General features: G+C 39.8%; 1 protein-coding gene across 1 annotated transcript; it reads left to right on the top strand.

Moving 5' to 3' along the window:
- The first annotated feature begins 725 nt into the window (after positions 1–725).
- LOC134397470 (xanthine dehydrogenase/oxidase-like) lies at positions 726–5579 on the top strand. The gene is made up of 3 exons (XM_063124156.1): positions 726–848; positions 3162–3329; positions 5021–5579. Exons 1-3 carry the CDS (start codon positions 753–755, stop codon positions 5069–5071), a joined length of 315 nt encoding a protein of 104 aa, XP_062980226.1. The 5' UTR covers positions 726–752; the 3' UTR covers positions 5072–5579.
- Positions 5580–13438: the final 7859 nt, after the last annotated feature.

Consider the following 13438-nt stretch of genomic DNA (forward strand, 5'->3'; position numbering starts at 1 on the left):
TTTATCTTTAAAAATGACAGTTTAAAAAATAATAATTTTAAAACGTCATTTTTAAAAAATTCCTAAAAAATCAATGGATGAGCGGATCTCTTTCAAATTTGGTGTGGCTAAAGCTCTACCTAAATCCTATCATGGTACAAAGTTTCATCACTTTATCTTTAAGAATGATGATTTTAAAAATAATAATTTTAAAACCGCAATTTTTAAAAAATTCCTAAAAAATCAATGGATGAACAGATCTGTTTTAAATTTGGTGTGGCTAAAGCTCTACCTAAGTCCTTTCATGGTGCAAAGTTTCATCTCTTTATCTTTAAAAATTATGATTTAAAAATAATAATTTTAAAACCTTAATTTTTAAAAAATTCCTAAAAAATCAGTGGATGAACAGATTTGTTTCAAATTTGGTATGACTAAAGCCCTTCCTAAGAGCTACCATTGTGCCAAGTTTCATGCCTTTATCTTAAAAAATGACGGAGTTATAAGCATTTTTGTTAATTCCCATTAGAGCTGCTCTTTGCAAAAAACCTGGATTTCCCCTCCCCCTCCCGGATCTGTCGGTTTACAACAAAAATCCGGGTCATATGGTCACCCTATTCATGTGCAAAAAAAAAAAAAAGGAAAGGAAAAAAAGTGACCTTGGTCTTGGTTTATTTTTGCAGATAGAGGGAGCATTTGCCCAAGGAATTGGGCTATTTACTCTTGAGGAGCTGCGCTATTCTCCAGAAGGCAATTTATATACTTGAGGGCCTGGAATGTACAAAATCCCTGCATTTGGTGACATACCAGCAGAGTTCCACGTTTCTCTTCTCCGGGACTGTCCAAACAGCAAAGCCATTTATTCATCCAAGGTAACTGTATTATTAGAATGGGATGGGTTGTGTTCCCATTTGTGCTTTTGCTTACAACTCCCATCAGCTCTAGCCCCCATAGCCAATGGGGAGGGATCGCCATTGGGGCTATTTTAGTGGGCACCACTGTACAAGAGTGTGTGAGGAAGGAAGAGGACATGTGGGGGTTACAGGGTTCATGTCGAAGGTACAAGCAACGAAGAAGGCAGCTGAAGTAGCTTGAAATAGGGCTGTGCATGGACCCCTTGATTCGCTTCGGATCCCGATTCAGACCTTCCAAATTGAGCCTGATTTGATTTGGATTGATTTGGACCCAGTCTGCCTCACCTCAGATCTGAATCCGAATTGAGATTCGGATGTCCAAATTACTGATTTTTCATTTTCTCATACACTTGCATTGGAAAAAATAAATGCCTATAACTTTTTTATTTTTCAAGATAGAAACATGAAAGTTGGTGACCTTACAGGTGCCCTGGAGATGCTAATGTGTACCAAATTTCAGACACATCTGTGCAGTGGTTTCCCTGTAATCCACTGCTAAAATGTGATTTTTCAAGGAAAAATGCTATAGTGGTGCTAAGTTTCAACTCTTTATCTTAAAAAATGACAGCATATTTTTAAAAGAATTAATTTTAAAACCTCAAACTTTAAAAAAAATTCCTAAATATCAGGGGATGAACTGATATGCTTCAATCATGGCAGACGTAAAACGTCCTACTTAAGAGTTATTGTGGTGCTAAGTTTCATCTCTTTATCTTCAAAAATGACAGTGTATTTTAAAAATAAATATTTTAGAACCTCAAACTTTAAAAAATTCTAAAAAACAGTGGATGAACTGATATGCTTCAAGCTTGGCGGGAATGAAGGTCTACTGAAGCCCTATCATGGTGCCAATTTTCATGTCTATCTGTGTTTGAAAAAGACAGGGCCGGTGCCAGACTATTTTGCACCCTAGGTAGTTGAGCTGCTTTCACCCACCCCCACCCCAGCGTACCTAGGCACAGGGTGCCATCTCACCTGCCCAACTGAAGCGAAGCCAGGACACTGGGGTGGGTGGGCAGTTTTGGAACGGCGCGCCCAGCCGGAAGCCGCTCTGGGAGAGTGACTTCCGGGCACGCTGTTCCAAAGCCGCTCATCCGCTGCCCCCACCCCAACGTTCTGGCTTTGCTTCGGCTGGGCGCCCACCCAACCAAAGCGAAGCCAGGACGCTGGAGTGGGGTGTGTGTGTGGCTTCGCTTCGGCTGGGTGGGCGTCCAGCCGAAGTGAAACCAGGATGCTGGGGCAAGCGGGTGGCTTTGGAACGTCATACTCTGAGCCACCCTCTCAGAGCCGCTGTGGGAGAGCAGCTTCCGGGTGCGGCGTTCGGCGCCCCCCTTATCTGGGCGCTCTAGGCAGCTGCCTGAGTGGCCTCTATGGTAGCACCAGCCCTGGAAAAAGGTCCAAATTAATCCAAATCGATTCAGATCATACGATTTGCTTTGGACTGATTTGGGCCTGTTTCGATTCGATTCGGATCTCTTTCAAAGCCCTCCGAATCACCCCAATTTGCCTCAGATTCGGGATTTGAATCTGAAGCAATGCACAGCCCTAGCTTGAAGGTAGAAGGTTGTTCTGAAGTTATCCATTTGTTTTCCTAGTGTTACTGAGCATAGAAATGATATGTTAAATCTTTCCTTCTGTAAGGATATGTAGTATCTCTATACATTTAAACAGAAAGCACTCCTTTGAGCACTGTGGAGAAATTGTTATGAGCCCTGCTGGGATGGAGCATTCCAGTAGAGGATGGTGGCTCGGATGTCAGTGGGGTAGTGGATTCACTCCTGGTTTCAGTCAGAACTCTAAAGGAGCTATCCAAGGTGCGAAGCCACACATCTCCACTGGCTCATTCCTTGTAATTCCTTCTCTAATTCCACACTCCTATAGGATTATTGTCTTCCTGTTACATTGTCCCCAAATTGACTGCTGCTGACATTATGCTTTAAGGTGGATTCCTGCATTGAGCAGGGGGTTGGACTCGATGGCCTAATGGGCCCCTTCCAACTCTACTATTCTATGATTCTATGAAATGTTACCTGGGGGTTCAAGGGCAGAGGCAGCCAATTGTACAAAAAGAAATTATTTGAATAAATGTGTTTTCCATGTTTGTTTCTAGTAGTGTGTGTGTGTGTGTGTGTGAAATTCTGAATCAATAAATAAAGACAGTTTTCTAGCCATTAATGTTGGTCATGGGCAATTGATACTATGAGCAGTTTCAGCATATGTTGTGAATAAGAAATGTCTCATTTTGTGCTTGATTCTCTTTAATTTCTCTAGGCTGTAGGTGAGCCTCCCTTGTTCCTGTCAGCCTCTGTGTTTTATGCCATTAAAGATGCCATCATTTCTGCCAGGGAAGAATCAGGCCTAAAAGGGACATTCAGACTGGACAGCCCAGCCACCCCAGAGAGAATACGCAATGCTTGTGTTGATATTTTCACCAAATTGGTAGGTTAACATGCCTGCTTCACAGTGTCTTCTTCTGTAATATAATTCAGTGGTCATTCTGCAGTTGCCCACAAGATAACTGTGAATCAGGGGTCAGCTTTAAACAAGTTTTCAGTGGTAATGATTTTCTCTATCATTAAGTAACAACAGTAACAACACTTAACATTTATAAAGCGCTTTCTGTTGGAAAGTCTGGTATGATTTACAGCAGAGTTGCTTTAGATAGATAGAAAGTGTGGCAACACAGCATTTTAGTATTTGAGGTGATAAATGTAGGCAAGAACTAGTTTAAAAGGAAGTTCAATCAACTTACTTTATTAGAGCTTTTACACACATCACATGGCATGGTGATGCTTGTTGCCAAAGGCAAGGAGGAGAAGGAGGAAAGGGGAAGAGGAAGGTACCGGACAACATGGGAATGAGCTAGACAAGCTGCTGTTCACCATGCAACATTGTCTAACGCCCCCTAGTGTCTGGAAGCAAGCAGAGTTGTTCCTGTTATCCAATACTTTCAAGTTTCTAAAGCGCTTCACATGCATTATCCAGTTGTAATCTTTACAAAATCCCTGTAAGGTAGACCAGCTAGTGAGTTTATGGCTAATGCAAGATTTGAACCAGGGATTTTAGTTCCGTAGCTCAATCTCTTAGCTACTACATTGCTCTAGCTCTCACAACAATACCCCCACCCCCAAGTGGGATTTTATGGGAGGGTTTCTTTTCTTTTCTGGGTTTTACTTTTCTTTTCTTTTTTTCTGCCTCTTTGCTAGTTGCCATAACTTTAGTTGTTGAAGCCACAATTTTAAAGAATGATCCAGTTTTTATTTCCCTGCATCCCCGAAGCTGAGCCCTCATGGAAAAGTATCTGTCTGCATGTCTGAACCTGTTCAGGTTCTGCACCTGACCTACCAGGGTCTGTCCCCTAACCTGACCCAATTGCTAGAATTTTTGAAATGAACAGTCCGCAACTCTAAGAACAGGTGACTTCTAAACCGGATTAACACCAGCACTTGTTTTAAAAGTTGTTTGCTACCTGTTCCTGCTTCTTTACCTCATGCCTGACTTTTTCAGCTTTTTTGGCATTTATGAAGGGCTGAACCAGAAACAGGGCACTTTCCCCATACACACTGCCACTTACGCATTGCCAAAAAAGAGGAAATGCATCACCTATAAAAGAGACGAAAGAGGACACCAATAAATGCAAATTTAGAAATAATAACTGTAATTTAAATAGAAATACAATCCATGTCACTATAGCTAGGAAGACTGATGTGACTGCTCATTCTGCTGTCCAGGGACTAACTCTTTGACTTTAAAACAGTCTTGTGCTGAGCAGCCCACCAAATAGGGGACACCTTCAAATAGAGGACTGTCCTCTGTAAAGTAGGAAAACTGGCCATCCTATAGCCTGACCATGTAGTAGATACTAGTCACCAACTGCTACATGTTTTAATTTGTAAAGCCGCCTTGAGTCCCAGTATTGAAGAAAAAGGTGGGATATAAATAAATAAATAAATAAATAATGTCAATCCTCAGTTTTGCTTTGCTTGGGTGGGGGATAATTAAACCAGAAGATGCTGTTTTCTAGTTGCTTAGCGACTAGAATGTGTCAAATTGGGCCTAAATCTTTCAAATGATGGCAACTGTTCCTTGCCCTTCAATTTCAACTGTTTCATTCTTATTTTTCTGTCCAGTGTCCATCTGCTGAGCCAGGAACTTTCAAGCCATGGTCTGTGAGAGTATGAAGGAAGCAATCTCTAAGAACCATCTCCAATGGTTAAGTTGGTTTTACCTGAAAGGACCAAAAGAAAGTGAAGACTACTGCTGAATGAGATCTGTATTCCTGTGTCTGCCCTGCTGATTCATGAAGCTTTATAATTAAATTGATGAATCATCAGTTGCCTGATGAAGGGTTATTGTTGATGGATTATTGCTGGAATGTAAATGTAATGAAGAGGGAGGAAATGATGGTTTTGCTATCTGTGAAACTGAAACTCTGACAAGGTTCATTTAAGTTTGAGGCAAAGATGGGAGAAAAGATCAGCTTGTGAATATGTCACTTTTGAAGTGCAATCATGACACTGAAAAAAATGCTAATTCAACAGATTTTGATGCAGCCATCCTTCTTCTGCTGTTTTCTCCTTAATCTTTTGGATGGATAATTGCTAACAACAATGAGGGCAGGACCCCATTGCACTCTGCCCCGATGCATGTAGGAAATTCATGAACATCCAACTGATGAGCTCAAAACCTCTGCTCTTAACTCCCCCCCCCACCCCGCCCCTTTGGTAAGTTGAGGATTCCAAATACATTGGGATAAAATGCAGTTTTGTACAAAGATTGATTAATGGCCTGATCCCAAATGTATTTACTTGAAAGTAAGACACATTGATTTCAATGCAGTCTACTCAAAAGTAGGTGTACATGGAACTGACGCTTAAGGCTCCATTGTATACTCAGTTTCCCAGGAGTAAGCCCCATCAAATTCAATGGCACATTTTTGAATAGGATTGCACTGCAACAGAGTTTTGAAAAAAATCATGTTAGGTTTGGATAAGTCATAGAATTCCAGCTTTTCTTGCATCTTATAGTGCATATCCCCCTAACTAGTTTTGCTGAAAATAGGCTAGGCTGAGGATGTTGGGTTCCATGGTGACTCCCTAGAGAGTGCTGTCATCCCCTACTTTATGGTACAGAGAAGTTCAGAAAAACACTCCATTACATGTATATTTATTTAGATGTCTCTTACATTCTCTTTGTGCTGTGATCTCTGTGTAGCAGCCACTGAAGTCCATTTAGTTGCTGTTTATGCATCTAGAGTGATTAGCATTCTGTGACTTCAGTGGATTCATCCAGACACCATTAAAGTTGAAAGTGAAGAAGATCAAGTGAACTGAAATGCACAGCATGGTTATTTCTTAAACATCTTGTATGAAGAGCTATTCCCATGTTTAAATGACAGAGGAATAGCCCTAAAGTGATGAAGAAATGAAGAGAGTTCTGAACAGTTGTTCCCTGAAGAAGCGTCAGTTCATAATAATACTAGAGATGTTGGAATAAAATTTAGTTAGCCACTTAACTCCTCTTGCACAGCCTACACTCCATTTCCACAGGCCAAACCACATTGCACTCCTTGTGCTAAATATGTCCTTTTATAAGAACATAAAACAAATATAAAAGCACAACAGCCTTATAGGAACTGGCTCTGAGTCAAGCAAATGTAAACTCATCCCCCAAATGTTCAGAAATCAATGAACATCATCATTCAAAGGTACTCATTTTGCACTGTGCCCTTGGGGTATACTCTCTTGATGACATTAGATCTGTTGTATAAAAGCAGAGTGTGTACCTTCTAGGACAAAAACACAGTCAACATTCATCGATGTTTTAATTGCCTTGATTGCCACTAGTAATAGCATTTCCACAATATAAGAAAATAGCCTGTCAGTAATGGATATGTGTGAGACAATGCACTTATTGGTTTGGAATTAGATTTAGAGCAGATCCAGTGAAATCAATGGGACTTACATTAGTCATGTCTAGCATCCTTATTTTTCTGAGGATTTGCTTAATATGCTAATGCATCTATCTTGACCAGGGGCATTAAATGCTATTGTGGTACTGTTTAATAACAAGGTAGTATGAATTGTTTTCTACCTCTATTTGTCTTTTCCCAAAATGACACCTGGCACTCAATGATAGCAAACCATTAGAACCAAGAAAATGGATTGATCCAGCCTCTCATACTGTGGTTATTGTGTGGACTCTTCTGGTGTGGGTAAAATTTGTTGTGAATAAAATGGGCAAATCACAGCATACCTCTAGTGCATTTATTCAGCATTGTAGTCTATAGTATGACTTTCTGTGATTCTACTTCAGCCATTGTTTTCCGATTCTTGGCATTTGCTGTCATAAATCCAACTCATGGCTGTTCCGCAGTTTTAAGTGGTTCTTTTTGTAATTACTTTTTGTGGAACAAAGTCTGTGATGTTTGACTATTCCATAAAATATCCTGCTAAGCAAAGTCCGTGATTTCTGTCCAGTCCATAAAATATCCTGCTAAGCAAACTAAACATAGCTGTAGCATGACACTCTGCAAAAGTAGTAGTAGTAGTAGTAGTAGTAGTAGTAGCTTAGTAAAAACAGCCTATTATAGTTAATAATCCTTCATAAGAATGGCATGTCTACAGGAACCACTTAGCTTAGTTTTAAATACTTTATAGAATCCTTTTAATGAGGTTTCTTGTTCGTTACTTTTGTGATCTGGATGTATAAGAAATACTTCTTGAAATGAACAATATTGAAAATAAATGTGCTTTTAAAAGTACTTTGGAAGTTTGCTTATTAATAACTAGCAAAACAACAACTACCAAAAATAAATAAATCCTGCCATTGTGATAGGCTTCCCCTGCAGATACTTGTAAGTGACGATCATTTCAAAAAGTGATGGGTATGGAAGGCAGAGCATTTTGTCCTGTGCATTGGCTTCCCTCTGCTCCCATGGATTGAATATCAGCCACACACTTACACAGGAAAAGGCAAAATGGTGCATTTTGAAATTACATAGGCTGGAGACTAAACCTGCTCCCTACCCTTGATGACCTCAGCCATTAAACCTGCACCTACCTTCATAGTCGCACCCCTTCATCTGCATAACTTCATCCTAGATTCTGTTTCTTGGTCACTGTCAGAAAGTTGGGACTGAAATTGGGTCCTCACTAATATATTCGTAGAATGATAGAGCCACAGAGTTCTGAATGACCTCTGTCCAATCCCTGCCAATGCAGAAGATCCAGTGCTTCAGGCCTCGTGTAGGTGTTGACATACATAAATGCACACACACATACATAGTATGAAGCATGACAGGTTTTTTATTTTTAGTGTTAATAGTGATTCAAACATCCATACCATGTCCCAAATGATTTCATCAACAATTATGAACATAACTCCATACGACTCCTTAAGCAAATATTACCACGTTGAATAAAAATGGGACATGGAAGATACAGGAACTCAAAGTGTGATCCTTAAAAGACCAAATGGACACAGATGCCAAAACTATACCATCCATTTTATTCAATGCTGCAAAATTCTCATTAGGTGTGAGATGGGTACCATCTCCCTATAATGTAGGTAGTTCTCCAGTATCAATGCATAATGAATTATAGCCAAGGTCTACTCAGGTAGTTTACCATAATTCCCTGACTGGGTTGGGAGCACCCTTGACCTTTATAAATCTGGACACAATAAGCCCGGCCAAGGATAAGGAGTCATAGAAGAGGTCTGTGGGGAAGAAATCTTACAAATTACACCAGAGGATTCACTGAATATTCAAAATGGGGCATATTTATTCATAGGTAAAAAGGCAGATGGAAAACAAGTATTAACATACAGAGCATGTATTCAGGAGAAACAAAATCCCTACCTATGCTAACTCCAATCCTGGGGTCATTTAAATCTCTATACATGCATGACAGACAGGGTTAGAGAGATTTTCTGGCCTCTTTTCACAGCTAAAAGACTGATATTACAACACTGGAAGGATAAAGGTTCACCTCCTCCAATGCAATGGATTGAGGACCATACAACAATTTCTACATTTGAACAGGTGGTGTACAAATGCCACCTTCAAATGGATACTTATTGGGATATCTGGTATTGTTGATTGTTAAAAGTGTGTGTGTGTGTGTGTGTGTGTGTGTGTGTGTGTACATATATAATATTTATATATTACATTTCTCAGGGCAGTTCACAACAATTAAAACCACAAAATGCATCATAAAATACTATACAAAAAGTAAAAGCTTAAAACTACAAAATAAAAGTACAAACCAAAATAAGACCTAGTGGCAATGAAGAAATTTAAAATACAATAACAGATGTAAAACAATAGAGCTAAAAGACTAACATGCCTGGAAAAACAAAAAGGTTTTCACCTGTGGCCAGGAAGAGCACAACATAAGCACCAGGCAAGTCTCTCTGGGAAGCTCATGCCACAGCCAGGGTGCCACAGCAGAAAAGGCCCTCTTCTTAGTAGCCATGTGTGTGCGTGTGGTCTGTTTACCTATCTGTATGTAAATGGTTTTTTATATTGTATTTTAGGTGTTTAATTTTTTAGGTGTTTTTTATTTTATTTATTTTTTTATTTTATTTTTTATTGATTAACAACACACTAATACAATACTACAATAATCACAACAGCACAAAACAACAGAAAACATAATACATAACTTGATTAACATTATAACATTTCTAATTTGATATTTTTACATCATTACATAACATAAAGTGCACCCCCCCCCATCCCGGGATCTATTCCTGTTTCCAAAATCTCATTGATTCTTCTGGAGGTGGTCTTTCACTCCCCCTAGCTAATACATATTCTAGGAACTGATTCCAAATTCCCTCAAAATCGTTTGTTTTTTGTTATCCGTCTTCTTACTTTTATATTACATGTCAATTTATCATTTATAGCAATATCCCAAATCTCTTTATACCAGTCCTCAACATGATAATCTCCTTTCACCTTCCAGTTCCTAGATATGATCAACCTTGCTGCTGTCAACAAATTCGTTATCAGTTCTTTTGTTTCTTTATTACATTTTAAATCTCCATATAATGATAGCAATGCCACTGTAGGTGTCTCTTCAATCTCCATTCCCACTATATCCTTTATCTCTTTAAACACCATTTCCCACATTTTTTGAACAAATACACATTCCCACCACATATGTAAATACGTTCCTTTTTCTTTACATCCTCTCCAACAATTTGCTGAATGCAGCTTGTTTATTTTATTTAATCTCACCGGGGTTAGATACCACCTCCATAAAATCTTATAGTAGTTCTCTTTTATCCTCACTGACATATTTCTCAACACTCTTTGTCTACATATTCCCTCCCAACTCTGTTGCCCTATTTGTATCTTCAAATCCGTTTCCCACACCATCTTACCCATATTTTCTGACTCCCCCTTCCCAACCAATATTCTATATATTTCACTCGTTAAATCTTTTATCATTTTATTTTCTCCTTTCTCAATTTCTCTTTTTAAAATCATCTCCTCAAATTTCATTAATTCTCTGCACTCTCCATTATACTTTAACCATTTCTTCATCCGTTGCTCTACTTGAAAATAATTTAACCATGTTAAATACTTCTCCTTTAATACCTCTTCTATGTCCTCTCGAGTGTTCATCCTCCTTAACCAATTTTTTAGTTTCATTATATCCTTCTCTATTAATATTTTCCCTAATTTATCTTTTAAATTCCCTGGAAATTTTCCTAACATTATCACTGGTGTTATTGGAGAAATACTCAGAAGTAACTCCTTTTTATATACACGCCATATTTCCCAGTGATTTTTTAGAAGGGGGTTCTCTATTTCTTCCCCCCATTTTTTATTATATTCTCTAAAAAAATATGTTTTCCAATTTCCACTCTATCCATTCCTTTTCTATCCTCTAACCAACTTAAATCTCCCACTCCTAACATACTTTCTACTATATGTCTTAGTCTATTGGCTACATAATATAACTTTATATTTGGGGGTCCTAATCCTCCTTCTTTTTCTGTTAAATACCACCTTTTTATATTTATTCTCGCTTTCCTATTCCCATTGCAATAATTGTTTAAAATATTTTGCCAACTTTTTATCTCTTTTTCAGATATTCTTATTGGTAACATTCTAAACACAAAATTTACCTTTGGTAATATCTTCATTTTTACTAAAGCTATTCTTCTAAACCACGATAAATTTAATCCTCTATATTTTTCTAATTTATCTATAACTTCTTTTTTTAAATTAATTAAATTCTCCCTTTCTAAATCCTCTAAATATTTTGTAATTTTAATTCCCAAATATTTAATCATCTCTTTAATTTTCATATTCTTCTCCTTACTTTCCCAATCCTTCCCTTCCTTTTTCGTATAATTAAACATCATCTCTGATTTTGTCCAATTTATTCTCAATCCCGTAACTTCTTCAAAATCCTTCAGATGATGCTTAATTCTTTCCATTTTTTCTAATGGATTCTTAATTGTCAATAATGTATCATCTGCAAACATATTTATTTTTATTATTTTATTATTATTGCAACCTACTCCAATTTTTCAGTTGTTTAAGCCACCAGAGAGCATTGGTTATTGGGTGGTACAGAAATGTAATAAATAAAATGAATGAGTTAAATTCAGAGTGGAAAAAAACTCTATCGTGGTGATAAAACTTGCTGGCAGTTCACTTTAGTGGGTTGAGGCTGAGGAACTTGAATCATACTCTCTTGCTCTTTTTTTCTGAGCAAGTGGCTCTCCAGGAACAATGAATCAATATTGATCAGGAATCTATAAGCAACATAGTAGGGGTGTGCACGGACCCCCCGCTCCGCTTCACTTGCAGATCCGCCATTTTTCGGAGCGGGTCGCTCCGCTCCGCCCCCGCTCCGCCCACTTCCGCTCCGCTCCGCTCGGAGCTCCGGATCCGGATCCGGAGCTCCGTTTTTGCCCCCCCATAGGGTTGCATTGAAAGCTAAAAAAGTAAACAACTTTTTTTCCGTTGAAGTTAGAAACCTCACGTTTGGCACCATGACACCTCATGGGCGTATACACACACACGCCAAGTTTCAAGGCAATCCCATCATCCCCTGATTTTTGGCGAATTTTTGAAAATCGGGCACCCCATTCACACCCCTTGGGATAGCTCCGTCAATTTGCATGTTAGAAACCTCAAACTCGGCACCAGGGCAGCTTATCCATGTGTCCACATGCACGCCAAGTTGCAAGCAAATCCCATCATCCCCTGATTTTTGGCGCGGCTCTACCCTCTAACGCACCTCCCATAACCCTAATTCACACCCCTTTAGATAGCTCCGTCAATTTGCACGTTAGAAACCTCAAACTCAGCACCATGATAGCTTATCCACGTGTCCACATGCACGCCAAGTTTCAAGGCAATCCCATCATCCCCTGATTTTTGGGGAATTTATGAAAATCGGGCACCCCATTCACACCCCTTGGGATAGCTCCGTCAATTTGCATGTTAGAAACCTCAAACTCGGCACCAGGGCAGCTTATCCATGTGTCCACATGCACGCCAAGTTGCAAGCAAATCCCATCATCCCCTGATTTTTGGCATGGCTTAACTCACCCCAAATTGTCCCATTCTACAACTACGTCAATTTGCACGTTAGAAACCTCAAACTCAGCACCATGATAGCTTATCCACGTGTCCACATGCACGCCAAGTTTCAAGGCAATCCCATCATCCCCTGATTTTTGGGGAATTTATGAAAATCGGGCACCCCATTCACACCCCTTGGGATAGCTCCGTCAATTTGCATGTTAGAAACCTCAAACTCGGCACCATGAGAGCTTATCCATGTGTCCACATGCACGCCAAGTTGCAAGCAAATCCCATCATCCCCTGATTTTTGGCGCGGCTTAAACTTTTTAACTCACCCCAAATCAAGTCCCATTCTACAACTACGTCAATTTGCACGTTAGAAACCTATCCTTTGGTCCCATGACAGCTTACCCATGTGTCCCCATGGACACCAAGTTTCAAGGCAATCCCATCATCCCCTGATGTTAGGGGAACTTTTGAAATTTGAACACTCCAGTATGTCAGGGATTTAAAGTTGCAATTGCAGACAGCTCAATGGGGCCAGTTCCAAGGCAATCCCAACATGCCACGAGATAACCCTAAATCTTCTGGCACATTTGAAAAAGGGATTATTGAATTTGATAAAGTCTAAGTGAGCGCAGGAAGGACTTCTCCCCTTAGTCAAAGCAAGACACATACACCATCGCTGCAAGGCGGGAAGGGGAGAAGGGAGGGAAAGCAGGCAGGCAGCATGCATTGTAGTGCCGCAAGGATGGCTTGAGCACTAACGCATAGCAAACCAACCCATAAGTGGGCGCAAAGTGAGGCAAAGATGGCTGGTTCTTTCTTTCTAAGCCAGCAGTTACGCCTTGAGGGGCACAGAGGAGGACGATTGGGAGCAAACCAGGCACCAGGCGGGCAGAGAGGCAGGCAGAGTAGGCGAGGAGTCAGTCCTGGCAGATGCCCCACCACAGCAGCACCCCGGGGGAGGCGGGCAGACAGGCAGGCAGGCATG

Source organism: Elgaria multicarinata, chromosome 4, assembly GCF_023053635.1.
Source record: "Elgaria multicarinata webbii isolate HBS135686 ecotype San Diego chromosome 4, rElgMul1.1.pri, whole genome shotgun sequence".
Taxonomy (NCBI): domain Eukaryota; kingdom Metazoa; phylum Chordata; class Lepidosauria; order Squamata; family Anguidae; genus Elgaria; species Elgaria multicarinata.

Bases quoted from the DNA above. Each gene is read 5' to 3' on its own strand.
- LOC134397470 (XM_063124156.1), top strand. From the start codon at position 753: ATGTACAAAATCCCTGCATTTGGTGACATACCAGCAGAGTTCCACGTT. The intron at 849-3,161 runs GTAACTGTATTA...TAATTTCTCTAG, and splicing joins AAGCCATTTATTCATCCAAG to GCTGTAGGTGAGCCTCCCTT. The intron at 3,330-5,020 runs GTAGGTTAACAT...TTTTCTGTCCAG, and splicing joins TTGATATTTTCACCAAATTG to TGTCCATCTGCTGAGCCAGG.